Source organism: Bombus huntii, chromosome 2 (genome assembly GCF_024542735.1).
Source record: "Bombus huntii isolate Logan2020A chromosome 2, iyBomHunt1.1, whole genome shotgun sequence".
Lineage (NCBI taxonomy): Eukaryota > Metazoa > Arthropoda > Insecta > Hymenoptera > Apidae > Bombus > Bombus huntii.
In genome coordinates, this window is record NC_066239.1 from 4,591,851 (window position 1) to 4,605,898 (window position 14,048).

Below are 14,048 nucleotides of genomic sequence, written 5' to 3' on the forward strand. Positions count from 1 at the left end.
GTATGCTATAATTAGAGTTTAGTAGATCGATGTCTAATAACAGGCAGAATAAGAAAGCCAATACGCGCGCGTGTTATTGATTACATATATTAGTGTACCATTACCTCCTGAAGATCAATTCTACTGTATACTTCGTGTCTACGAGAGTAATAATGAATGTGCGCAATGTTTAGCAAGCTTATTCTTTACTAAAATAGCGTACAGTATTTTAAATAACTACAATTTGAGTATTCAACACCGTATTTACACTAGATTAAACTAAGTGCGTTAAAAGAGCATACTTTCTCGTTCGACAAAATACGAGTACAGTCTACATTTTTACATGGAGCTTATTATTTAAGAACTATTAAATCTCTTTCACTCTTGATGAAGATTATGTATATATTTTATTTGTATCTTTCTGAAAATTACTGTCCATTGTGACAGAATCTTTCAAAACAAGAAAGTACAAATATTATACTATTTCGACGAGAAAGAATGTCACTTTTGTATCGTTTATCCCCGTAAACGCACCATTCCCATCGTGGTACGCCATCACTGCACCGTCAAAAACTACATTTAAGTTAGATGTAAATACTGTACAACGCTAATTACGTTAAAAGAATATGAACGAAAATAAAATAAGATTAAAAAGAAATAAACAAACAAATTGAAAAAGAAAGCGTGATCGCTATGTAATAAACCATACCGGCAGTTCCCTTAGTGCAGCGGCCGCCTTTCCTACGACGGCACATATCATACCTGTTTTGCGAAATAAAAATCAAACAGTATGAAATCACTAGACTGCTGTGGTAAAACGGTAATAGCATAATGTCGGGGCCATAGAACGTATTCGTTATTGCGTGAAATTCGATTGAAATCTCTGCTTCTCAATATTTTTTACACGCTTTCGAGTTAATCGTTATCATTTTCCTTTCGAGTTTCACTATTCTTCCACGTATTCGATTAAAAAGAAAACAAGTCGTTTAAATTGTCATTGATATCGAAAGATGAGACAAAAAGGGGAGAGCGAGAAAAGTTGCCAGGGAAGAAGATTTTGTATGTTAATCACGTGAAACGTAATGTGGTAATTAGGTTGAATTTAAAGAAATGCACACTCTTACTTTGTGACAGCGACGGCGATGTCGTACACCGGAAGTCGTCTCTCTCGGAAGAGATATTTGCCCATGTCGGTCAACGCAGCTGCCGAATCGATCGCGTCTCGTCCGACGCGATTTCTTTCCAAATACGGTGTAGCATCTCTGCCCTGAAAGATATCGTTTAAGAAAAAAAAAAAAAAAAAAAGGGAAAGAAAAAGAAAAAGGAGGAGAAAGTTGTGGGAAACGTAACGATTCGTAAAAAAATCATAGTTCGGTAAAAGGATCGAGATGATTAATTGCACTTCACCCGTGATATAATGATTCCAGCGATACTGATGCGGATCTTTGGCCCTTTTAACAGCTTGTACCTTAGGTCTACTCCGTTCCAGAAGGACACAAAGTATCTTTTGATTTGCACGTTATCACCGCCATGTAATCTAGAAGAAACGAATTTAATTATAAATTTTGATTCGATTAAAAATTGAATTGGTATTGATTAAACATTTGCTGTTCTATTTTAACAATCAAACGAAATGCTTCATTAAGAACGTATATAAATAGAGTTGAACCACTCGCTGCTTGCAAACAGCTGCTACATAAGCCAATAATGAATATTAATACGGACAAATGGATAATCTGTTACATAATATCTCTCATACACTGTGACGTCTTCACATCTATCAAAGAAATAATCTTTTGATATCAGCTAGATAATTTTAAATATGATAGTCATATTTAAATGATATGAAACATATCATTTTCCTATAAAAAAAAAGGACTATTCCTCGACATAAAAAAGGTATTTTTCAATTTTTTTTTATTTCCAAGTAAACTGGATATATCTATGCAAATTCACATTTTTTAAAGCTAAGGAACTAAAATCTAGGCAGAAATTGTTTCATACTGTAACGGGCACAGTACTTTAAATGTTTTATATATGTCAGAGAAGCGTCAGTAATAGAGTTGTGGGCATTTGATAGACCTCCCTTGGAGTTGGCCAGGGTCGTGTTATAACGAAGATACGGCTTGATACAACGGGTATGAACACTACCCTGGCCAACTCCAAGGGAGGTCTATCAAATGCCCACAACTCTATTACTGACGCTTCTCTGACATCAGAAGTGGGATCAGTGCCGGGTATGAACACTACCGATTCGACAATCAACAGCGGCGATTAGGCCCTCGCGACACTAGTGATAGTGGTCTTAGGTTCGATAACGAATCCACGGTCAACGGGAGGATGGATATGCTTGCTCTAACTCAAACGTGTACTGATCGTAAGGCGTTATTCCATTCCTCGATGAGGTCTCAATCAGGAATGCATCTTCGTCCCAACGACGCCACCGAGACCAACTCTGTCTGGGGTGTCTAAGTACCCAGGATCCTCGGATCAACGTCGCTGTCGATTGGTCAATTTGGGACAGAAGCTGCCTGTCCGTTTGCAAAACATCTTAATTGCCGAAAAACCCAGGTTTTATAGCGGGTCCTCGGGCTGCCGGGACTTGTGCTGTGTACGTGCCTCAACCTCAGGTATTACTTGTACTAAGGAACCGTTAGCATGATTTACTGTCCGATACCTCTATGGGTAGTTCCTTTAATGAGGGTCATAACACCGCTCCACACCTTTGTTAGACGGAGCGCCCGTCCCGTTGACCGCGGCTAGTTTGGGCGACAGGCCAACACAGGTCACTAATCCCGGACGGTCACCATCGGCTTGGATAACTGCGATTGTTTCATTACGGCTATAGTAGACTCTAGATTACAATGTTAAGAGGTTATTCTGAAGTTCCAGAGGGGCCCCGGCGTCCTTTCGTCTCTGACATATATTTTATGCATATTGTGCACATTGTGCGCATTCCATGCATTTTGTACCTTTTGTACCTTATAAATCCATAAAAATCCGTAATCCATTTATAAGCTGCTATCTCTTGAAAGTAAACCAATCCTCACCAATGAATTAACCTTTGTCAATAAATAAGAGTTTTCACCTATATCCATCATAGTCGACGATGCAGAGGATTTCCGGGTAGATCACATACGGTGCTTCCCTCTTTGTTCTGGCGGCGATCGATCGTTTCGATCTGTACCTCTTGGCCAAGTGATCGGGCTCCATCAGCGCTAAAATCGATGTTTAATCACGAGAAACCGATCTCTGGAAGATTTCACCTTCTGGTGTGGTAACACGTAAAGATCACTCACTGAAATCGCTGTACTCGTCGCCGTTTGGACGAGTCACTTTCTTGTACACCACGTGATGGCTCGTGCGCTTCAAGTTCCCTTTACTTCGCGTTACGTTTGGCAGCAACTCTTCTCCGTGAAGATTCGAGTTCTTGTTTACTACTTCATTTAATATCCTATCTGGCAATGGTCGAATCACTAGTTCTGCACCGATATTACCATCCTGGTTCAAATCACATCATTAATTGTTATCTTGTAGAGAACATTTATTTATACTTTATGAGAAACAAAGAATAATTCACATTTTATCATTATTTCTACTGTTAATTAATATATATATATCATGTTAGAAATGGGCATAATTTCATAATAATGGATTAATATTCTCTTATTCCGATGTAGTTTTTTGTACCAAGTTTCTCTACTGCTTAATATATTTTGTACTATAGTAGTGTTTTTGTACAGTTATATGAGCTTTCTATCAATTTATGATACACAACAGAAAAATAAATAACGTTATTTAAGGTGAAGTAACGAAGCGAATAATAAATAGAATAAAAATTTTACATAAATAATTATTTGAATAAAACTTTACTTCTATAATATTCGTTCCTGATATCTAAACATTAATAGGAAAAATAAACAATCTAGCTAATTAGAAGCTCTACCGGCATTTCCGGTACCAATAATATGTTTAATCACACGATCAATGAGTTAACGAACTATAATCGGTTAATAGCTTAATCGCGCATGCTTTCTACGTCAATTCCTCATTCGATGGCCAACGACTTCCGCCTGGCTATATGCAATTATCACGACGTGACTAATTTTATCCAACATGAACGTTGGACGAGCGAAAACGAAATACACGTTCCATAGTGGAACAGCCGGTCGATTGGCTGGATCATTGATATTTCCGATCCGGGTACGATCAACATGTTCGATTTGCAGTCCGAGAGAGGTGCATTGGTCACGTCGAGGGAGGGAGAGTGAAAGCGAAAGGTCAGGACTGTCAGGACACATGGGGTCATATAGAACAACGCTTTTACGGCATTATGTAACGCGGAATGACGATATTTGTTATCTTTGGAATTTATTCTCGTGTGGTTACTTTTGCAAAAGTTAGCAGTATATAAAGAAAATTACATATGGTGGTTAATTCACTTAGTACTAACTGGATGTTTCTTCGTGGCTTTCATTTTTTAGTTATTTTATTATAAATCTGCTATTTCACTTGCGTCATACATTTTTTGTAACTAGCCTGTTGATATTTAGGCAAATTCATATTTCTATAAACACAATTAAAGGAATGGAACCTGGGTAGAAAATCGTTTTACGTATTAAGTATCATATTTTGCATATATTATGTACTTTTGCAAGTTATATGCATTCTGTGCATTTTTGCATCTTCAAATTTCCCGCAGACGCATAAAAATCCATAGCCTACTTATAATATATGTAAAATACTAAATAAAGAGAGAGTTTTCCAATAAATCCAACGAGTAGGTGTTATAATAATTACGGCAAAGTAATTTACATGTCAGTCGCCACAAAATGAAGAGTCCAGTTTATTTGATTTTGATTTATGTAGCTTGATGGCTAGAAAGAATTGTTTTAATATGAAATGGTTGAGGAAAGAAATAACCTGAAGGAGATACAAGTTCAACTTTTACAACTTCTACAACTTCTACATATGTACATTTTCAAATTGGTTTCAAAGCTACCAACATCATCGCAATAATTGTATCTTATTACAATGCTAATGAAATTTCAAAATTATAATTACATTTCATAGCTAGATTCATACAAATCTTTTATAGCAACTGTTTAAATGCCTTCGTGAACCACTGTAAGGAAACAATACACATGTTTTCTTGTACGCATAATTGTGTTGTGATATGATATAGCCTTTCCTTATAGTTTATACTTTTTAACATACATATGTCAAAGTTGGTTTTCAAAAATTTGTTGGCACTTCTCTCGAACACTGTACAATATGTTTCATCCTACGCAGCGATTAACCGATCGTTGTCAAGGACGACGTCCTTTCAACTGATTTTTGATGTATGAAAGTAATAAAAAAAAGCTGTAAGCAGCGAAATTTTTGTTGCACAGGAGAATACTCTGGTGATACAGAGAATGCTAATTTTAGACCTGAATTTTCAATGAATTGCTGCATAATGTGCACTCGATGTGCCAAGGAGTTATCTTGGTGAAAGAATCGGAATTCCTTTTGTGAACAATACGGACACAGTTTTTTCAGTTGCTAATGGAAAATTTGTAACGGTTGTTTTCCCGATATTTGGATTTATTTCTGTAACTATTTCATATTTTATAAAACAAATAAAATCTTTCCTTTTTTCTCTTATTGGCCAGCAACCAAAATTTATAAAGAAAAGAAAAAGCTGCTTATTTATGTTTTTCTTGGAAAATTTACGAGGATCCATATTCATAAATTTTATGTTCAAATTATTGGTAATAAATATTTAGAAATTTAATTGACTTCTTATTTCAAAATTTATAAACGTCTGTAGACTTACACGTGGATTTCTATAAATTGCATAATTTGCAAATTTTAATAAATTTATTAATAAAATAATTTGTTTTACCTTTGTAGCATTATATAATAAAAGCATATCATTCATTAATATCATGGCAAACGATCACGATTTTACAATGCTACCTCGTGTGAATTTATTAATCGTATCGCTTGGTCAAAAGAACAATATTCATGATCATAAATGAAATCACTGTCAAGGGGAGATCTCTAATCGTTTTCACCGAAGAATATAAATCTACAATAAAACAATTCGTTTCTTTCACGCAATTATATAATAACGATCATTTTATTGATTACCAGACTAAATTTCTCTTTTTAGGAATTCTACTGTTTTAAACAAACGCAACGATCTTCCTACATTCATACATGACTTCAATTGAATTTCTTTCCCTTGAACTACGCTTTCAATCGTCACAATAGCTGTAGTCAATGCTTCAGGAGGATTTCTAATTGTTCTCCACACGTAAAATTCTCCATAAAGGAAGAACTACAAGAACAGAAATTCACCGACAATTTGTTCCTTGATTGACTTATAGGCTACAATATACTCAGTTTCTATAATAAAAGCAGCAAATGAATGGCAATTTCATCAGCTCATGCGTCGAGTTTCAACCAAGTAACCAAGAAAGATAATTATTTGTTGTTATATGTAAATAATATATATGTATTCTATTATTATACTGTAATATAATAATTAGTAAATAGTGTAATATTTCATTGTTTGTGTAATTCATTGTTTTAAACAGAAAAGTCTTGTTTTAAAAATGAATATAGTTATATAGTAATACAGTAATATAGTTACTTGTGTCTCTTTTTCCTACAAGAAGCAATTAAAACGTTTTGCTAATTTGCTGTCAGACTCAGACTTAGCACTTTAGAATCTATAAGATATGCTAATCTACAATTAAAGACAATAATTAATATGAATCAATTACAAACTTCTTTTCTTATCTTTAAATAATACATTGCAAAAAACAAAATATGAAAGAATAAAACAAGTAAATGTGTTGGCGAATCCAAATGCAGTCTATGCATAATCTCCATAATTTATTTATGAAGTCTACTAATTTTTGTCTACAGAAGAGAATTAATACAAGTTTAAACCAACATTTCTCAAAAACAGGATGCGAAAGGATAAATCCGCTAGCAGATGCAAATTGAGCAAATTAAAGTTAATAAAGTATGACGATCATCTTGCATGAAAAAGGGCCAGAACATATCAATTACACGTGTACGTTTTTTTTTCTAAATTACTTTTCGTCCCAAATGTAAACCTTCATTTTTCGAAAATACGATTAAAATTATGTAATGAACAAAATTTGTTGTTAACAGGATAATCTTTGTATGAAAATATCCCTTCACTTATCATTCATGACTTTGTCAACAGGTTTCAGACAATTCGATGAATAAATAACAGCTTTGGCAATAGTTTTGTGTCGGGAATTTTTTTCCTTACGACTTCATAAGAGATCGAAATTCCCAAGTAAAATTAAGTCTTGGTTGGTTGGAGGCGCAATCATTGAGAACGGCTGCCTTCTGTTCCGAGCTGCCCACTGTTCTGAAAGGTGCAACCGATATGGAGAATTTTATTGCTTTTTTCCTTGGTTTTGCCCAAGCAATATCTTCGTAGTGCACTTTGTATGAACCGCGGACGAAGCAGCGATTACCGGAGCTCGAAATGGAAATGTCAAAACGATCGCGAAATGCCATTTTCTGCAACTTTCTATTGAATCTCGTTTACGTGTAACCGTTTTGGTAGTAGCAAATGGTATTTTTGTAAAGATGCTTTTAGGTTCGCCTCCGCTTTGTTAACGTTCTAAAAGAATATTCATGGATGTAATATTAAAATTGTCTCGTGATTACGTAAGTGATGCATAATTACGATATATGATACATATGATACATGTGATGTCTGGAATGTTTGTCCGTCTCAGAAAGTTAGATTCTTTTTCAGATCTTTGAGTGACTGATATTTACTTGTTAATAACACAGTAGAAAAAGGTCAGCCAGATATATGAAATCTAGATAAAAAGGAAAATTATGTGTGTAATTATAATTTACTTAATCCTCCTATTGCAATTTCAAATTTAAAGAGTCAAAGGATAAACCGAATACGGTTAATTGTAGCTTAACGTATTAAAATGTTTATGTAATCTAGCAGCAAAAAAACTAGTACGATCTCTGTCTCTCTAAAATACAAAATAATTTGCACAAACTTCTTTATCCAAGCAATCCTGTTTCCCTGTTAATTTCGATACTAAATGTTCCATTGTACAAATATGCCCACTTCCATTCACCAAATTCCAAATTCCAAAGAATTAATCCCCTAGTCACAATTTCCCAACGTCATTTACCATTCGTCTTTGGTCAACCATTCAAAATTGCATCGATTATCCGCGTAACAAAAATTCTTTCAGCGATTACGCATAAATTTTCTTCTTCTAAGCATTTCGTGAAATTGCTATCCTTTTGCTTTACGGACTACTGGACGTTCTAACTTGCAACTACGGCGGGCAGCCTTCCTAAGCGTGGCCCTGCTAGTTGTCCCCAACGAATCGCGGTATTGCGATAATTATAACCAAGACGAGTTCCTAAGTGAGTCGCGACGGTTGACGAAAGACGAGTCGCAATAATGGCGGGAATGTCGAAAGGTACATTAAGAAAGAATGGCCTCTTACAACGAGCACTTTCCCATTCGCGTCCCGGTGCAGTAGAATTGACGCCATGTTCGTCGTGTCTTGATAGATGTCACCGATATCTACGTCGGCCTGAAACGAGAAGAACAATTACATACAACGAGATCGCAACGTGCCTGGCCATATGTAACCGATTTTATGCGATTTACACCATTTAAAGGAATAATGCAAACTCGTGAGCCTGAGGAAAAATCGCGTCGCTGTGAAAAGGTCTCGCTTCTTTTTTCGCTATGTATACATAATACCTGTATACGATACATAATATCGTTTCGAGCAAAATGTCGGGTAGCATGAGAATGCAACAGGGATGGGAGGAAAATATTGCAAAATTAAAAACACAACGTTGTGAAAGTTAAAAAGTTGTAAGATAGGGTTGATCGTACGATGTCTTGTAATTCATGCTAGAATTTTTCTTATGCGTTGTTTTGAAACAAATTTTAGGTGAGTAAGTAGTAAGGTGATAAGAAGAGAAAGAATTTAAGAATAAGTCAATATTTTAAGAATAACCATTTTAAAATAAATAAAAGCCATTGATTAGTTATGTAGGATGTAAATCTGGAAAGTCTCGAAAGAAGAAAATCTGAAAACTTTGAAATGATATACATGCGTGGTACGTTTAACAGTGGAGGAATGTTACTGAAAGGAAATTTCAGAGAAACGAAGCTGCTCATAAATAAACATCTCTTAAAGAATAAAAGAGCTAAGGAGGAAAATAAAAATGATTTTTTCGTGACGCACGTTGAAAACTTACATTCGTCACCTTTTCATAGTGGAGGCCACCAGGTTGCGACGCGTTCTTCGTGACAGTCCACATAGGCAAGTGGTTCGCTGTCAGCAACCCTTCCGTAGGCTTCAGCGACAGACTGATGTCCTTGCCGAAGGCCTTCAGGTGTATCTCCGGCTTCTCTGTACTTCTCTTGTGCATTGAATGCAACACAGGTATAACTTCGTACGTCGGTACTAGAATTGAAACGCGATATGTCGTCTTTACTGAAAATTACTTTTTACCACTACAGCAAAGATTAATGCAAGTATTGCGTGATGTTAGGTTGACATATCAACGATATCTGGTTTCGCACTTTCTTGCCAAAAGTTACAATCCACAAATTGCGATTATTACAATGTAGATGCATACGGCTTAAGATTGTTGTCCTCGTTAAATATAATTCAAGATCGTGGATGCTATTGATATCGATATTAAAATTTATAACTCGAAATTGGCGGTGCACAATGCAAATCATTCTTGTTACGACATAATGTACTGGTATACTTTGATACACTAAAGGCGATTCAAAATCATGAATATTCAGGTTTGTAGATCGAAGTCCGCGAAGGTATGATAATATGTAACTTTGAATCATTATGTCTCGAAATATATAATATAATACCTGTAGCAACGTTCTGTAGTTAACAAATGTAGCTATACTACCGGTCAAAAGTATTAGTACACCTGGCTATGTTTATTAGGAAATTCTAAATAAACTTTATTTGTATATTACATTAAAAGGCATATAGGTATAATGCAAATGAAATAATAGATTTGTAATAAAGTCCGTTACTTTCGATCTTTTATTACAACGTGTTTCAAAGTACGTGGACTCCTACGTCAATTACCTTTCTACGTCAATGACTTTTCCGACATTTTATATTTAATTACGACCCACTATTTCTCTTAGTCTATGCCACATGTTTTTAGACAGATTATAATATTTTTGATAAAATTATTCAACATATTTTTTAAGAGCATAAATAAGTAGAAAATAAAAGCAGTGAAAGGTATTCAATTTCTACAAAAATATCTATACGTTTCTTAATATTTATGGTCGGCAGTGTGCTAACGAACTAAATATTTATTTCATTGTATGTATATTCGAAACTGTGTTTTATCCAATCAACAGTAAACTAGTGCAATCTCTGTCGGAATAATAACGATACCGTTCCGCAATTTTCACCATTAAGAAACTAATGACAGAGTACAATAGCAAGAAAATTGAATTCAACGAATTCCGTTTTGTGGCAAGGCCATCGGCGTACAGTGAATCGAGTTCAGATTGAATGAAAAGACAACTGTCTACCGCTAATTATTAAATTTTTTTTCACCGTGATTACCAGACTCGTGTCCCGTGTGAAACACCGATAACATCTCCTCCCTTGTCATGTGTTCGTGGATCTGCAACAGACAAGAAATTCATCGTAAGTATGTGCTTTACGCTTCGTACTTTATACTTCTTCGTGATGAAATGCTTTCGTGCATGCAAGGAAAGAACATTCGCGTGACGAAAGGTTAATGAAGGGATCGGTGCAACTGCTTCAGGTATTTTAATTGTTTAAGATTCAAAGATTAGAATTAGGATTTCTTTTTAATACGAAGATAACCGGAGAAAAACAATATGTCACGTTTCTATCTTTCTTTCTTGTTTGCAGATGAACAATTTCGAAAAATCACCATCGTGTTTGCTCATTTAGAAGGAAAGAATCCTTTCAAATAAATGACATTTTTTATTTGCTTATTTTTTTATTAAATTTTTGTTTCTTCTATCTCGCTGAGCATTTAAAAAATATGTCTTGTTATAATAAAAATATTCTTAGTTTTCTTACAACGTATCGTACATTTTTTAATTATTAAAAAAATTTTCTTTTTGGTTTTAACACTATATTCCCCTTTTCACTTATGTTACATTTAAGTACCAAGTATATATACGAGTATAAATATTACTAAATTTATGAACGACGACGACGAAATAGCGAGTTGCATGTAATCATTTGGTTAGCAGAAAGTTATTTTCCAGAAAGACATTTCGAACACGGAAGTATCATTCTACAATTTATAGTTTTGGCCAAGGTAATTTTCTTATTGCCAGTCATTATGTAATTTTCCAAATTTTGAACAGGCACGATGAACGTCAGTTTGATGCTATTAATTTCGCTTTCTTCGCATTATTGAGATAGTTTCTCGCCGAGTAGTATTGTTCCCGGCCAAGTACGTCGTGTTGAAATATCGAGGAAAAGGTAATCGTGGTAGTATCATGGGAACTATAGCGCGTAATAATAACACCAAGAAACAAGTCCGTTACTTTCGATCTTTTATTACAACGTGTTTCAGAGTACGTGGACTCCTACGTCAATTACCGTAATGTAATTTTCCGACATTTTATATTTAATTACGACCAATTATTTCCCTTAGTCTATGCCACATGTTTTTAGACAGACTATAATATTTTTGATAAAATTATTCAACATATTTTTTGAGAGCATTAATAACCATTTCTCTGCGACAAATTTCTGCAACTTTTTAAATTTTCCAGTCTTTAGAGTCTTCTGATTTTCAAATTGTAAATCTCTCGCTTTTCCAGTCTTTTAATCCTCAAATTTTTCTATTTCTAAATTTCGAAACTCCAAGTGTACAAATTTTGGAATCTTAGAATTTCTGAAGTTTCCTCGAATTGTCAAATTTCTGCAACTTTTTAAATTTTCCAGCCTCTAGAGTCTTCTGATTTTCAAATTTGTAAATATCTCGCTCCTCCAATCTTTTAATTCTCAAATTTTTCGATTTCTAAATTTCGAAACTCTCCAAGTGTACAAATCTTGGAATCTTAGAATTTCCGAAGTTTCCTCAAATTGTCAGATTTCCAATCTTTTAGTCTTTTTCAAACCTGCAAATTTTGCAGCGTCCCACTGCTCGCATTTCTAAATCTCCAAATCCATCAATCTCAAAATTTCGATACTCTCCAAATGTACGATTTTTCCAATTTTCCAATTTTGAATCTTTCCAACCTTTAATTTATCAATCTGCAAATCGTTAAAGTCCCGAATTTGCGAAATACCCATCGCAATAATTAGGTCTATCCACTTTCCTCGGTGAGAACAAAAAACATTTTCGCAAAACATGGATGTAATCGCACGTCGCGTCATCGTACCTTATAAAGCTATTTCCATAAAACACTCAGGCAACGCCCCATTTTTTCACTCAATTGCGGCAATTGCACGTATTAGCAAATCGTGGTAGAACAGTTTCATTACGAGTTGCTTTGTCGCCGCCAAGTGCATGGCTAATTGGCTGCTGTTGCGAGGACAATGATCAACAGTCGTCGGGACACATGCACTGTGAATAGTTCAAGCACGGTCGCCACGGTCCCGCAGGTAATCGATGCGTGTGCATTTCAAAGATTTTCCAATCGCGGCCCAAGGTCTGCTTCTACCATTTAAGAACACCTAACCACGTATATAACGTGTCACAGAAATCGAGTTGCAATTAACTATCGCGCTGCCTGACGGTTGCTAAGGTCGATTACTTTCACTCATTATGTTAGGAAATTCGATCGCGTGCAATGTCCTATTTGCGCTGTTTACCGGTCTGAATGCACAAATTGTACCATTACTGTTTACTCTAATTGCAGCTTTCCTGGAAGAGAATGGTCTCTGCATCGCCATCACGGAATTACAAAGTGGTATCGTAGAGTAAATCAATTAGTAATAGGTATTCTGTGTGCACGTGTGTCTTTGAAGTTAATGAGGATCCCATTCTCGGAATCGACAGTATTAACCTTTAGCTGGTATCGTTAAATTATAGACGACGAACTTAAATTAGATTTCGAGTTATATTATTTAATAAGTTGTTTTCACGCCGTTAAACAAAATCGTTAAACTTACGTATAAATTTTAATATACAATAGAATTACTTGTAAGGAATTTTAAAAGAAAAGGAAAAAAGAACAATTATCATATCATCGTAAAACATAAATAAAGTATATATATTAATTTCAGAAATGAATAGTAACTTGCAGAATACAAGCTAAAATGAAATACACAAACATTAAAACGTTAATTTCACTTCATCCAAACTGTTGTAGGCTATTTATGACCTGATAATACCAATCAAAGATTAATTAATCCTGCTACGTTCTTCCGATCATTCTCGACCCAATCGTACCTTTTTAATATTGAGAAATATCTTCAATTTGAATAAAATATCAAAGAAATCTTATTGCTATGCATGATTTCTCGTTTCAGGTTTACCTTAAACATTAATTGCAATTAATTAAATAAAAAGTAACTAGTAATTAATCAATTAGTATTTGCAGAAACCTACTCCATAATTTAATATTTCAATATCATCAAATTTGGACAATTCGACGTTTCTTTTCTCGATTCGCGGAAAATCGAATGTGGTCGAAAGTTAATTCCCCATGCGTTTCCCAAATGGTGGCGTTTAATTTGTCTCGCTACAAATTCCCATGATTTTAATGACGCGACAGACCGTTTGATCGGAAAACCGAGCAACGCAACCGCGGCGCAGTTAAAGAACCGGATTTACTCGAAAAAGATCCGTATCACCGTGTCGCTCTCCTAATTGTATGCGTACTACGAAGCCGGAGCACGATTTCCCTCTTGAATGGTAAACACACGATTGCCGAGCCATGAAGCAGCTTGCATTTGCCATGGTCGATTACCAGATAAACAACCGCGAACCTTTGACGCTCGATTTTTCTTATTTTATTGCAAAACGTGATTTTGAAAGGAGTGGTCGGCTCAGAA

At 35.1% G+C, this 14,048-nt stretch overlaps 1 protein-coding gene across 6 annotated transcripts in view; it reads right to left on the bottom strand.

The window, feature by feature from the left end:
• LOC126878275 (A disintegrin and metalloproteinase with thrombospondin motifs 4) overlaps positions 1 to 14,048 on the bottom strand; it is a 92,112-nt gene that overhangs the window by 10,225 nt on the left and 67,839 nt on the right. For 5 of the 6 annotated variants that reach the window (XM_050640879.1, XM_050640877.1, XM_050640881.1 and 2 more), the window contains 7 exons: positions 10,623 to 10,683; positions 9,265 to 9,473; positions 8,496 to 8,585; positions 3,279 to 3,480; positions 3,068 to 3,197; positions 1,387 to 1,516; positions 1,104 to 1,246 (listed from right to left, as the gene is read on the bottom strand). In XM_050640879.1, the coding sequence (XP_050496836.1) occupies positions 1,104 to 1,246; positions 1,387 to 1,516; positions 3,068 to 3,197; positions 3,279 to 3,480; positions 8,496 to 8,585; positions 9,265 to 9,473; positions 10,623 to 10,683 (965 nt within the window). Of the gene's footprint in view, positions 1 to 688; positions 742 to 1,103; positions 1,247 to 1,386; positions 1,517 to 3,067; positions 3,198 to 3,278; positions 3,481 to 8,495; positions 8,586 to 9,264; positions 9,474 to 10,622; positions 10,684 to 14,048 lie in introns of all 6 variants that reach the window. The other variant, XM_050640882.1, reaches the window with a different exon arrangement.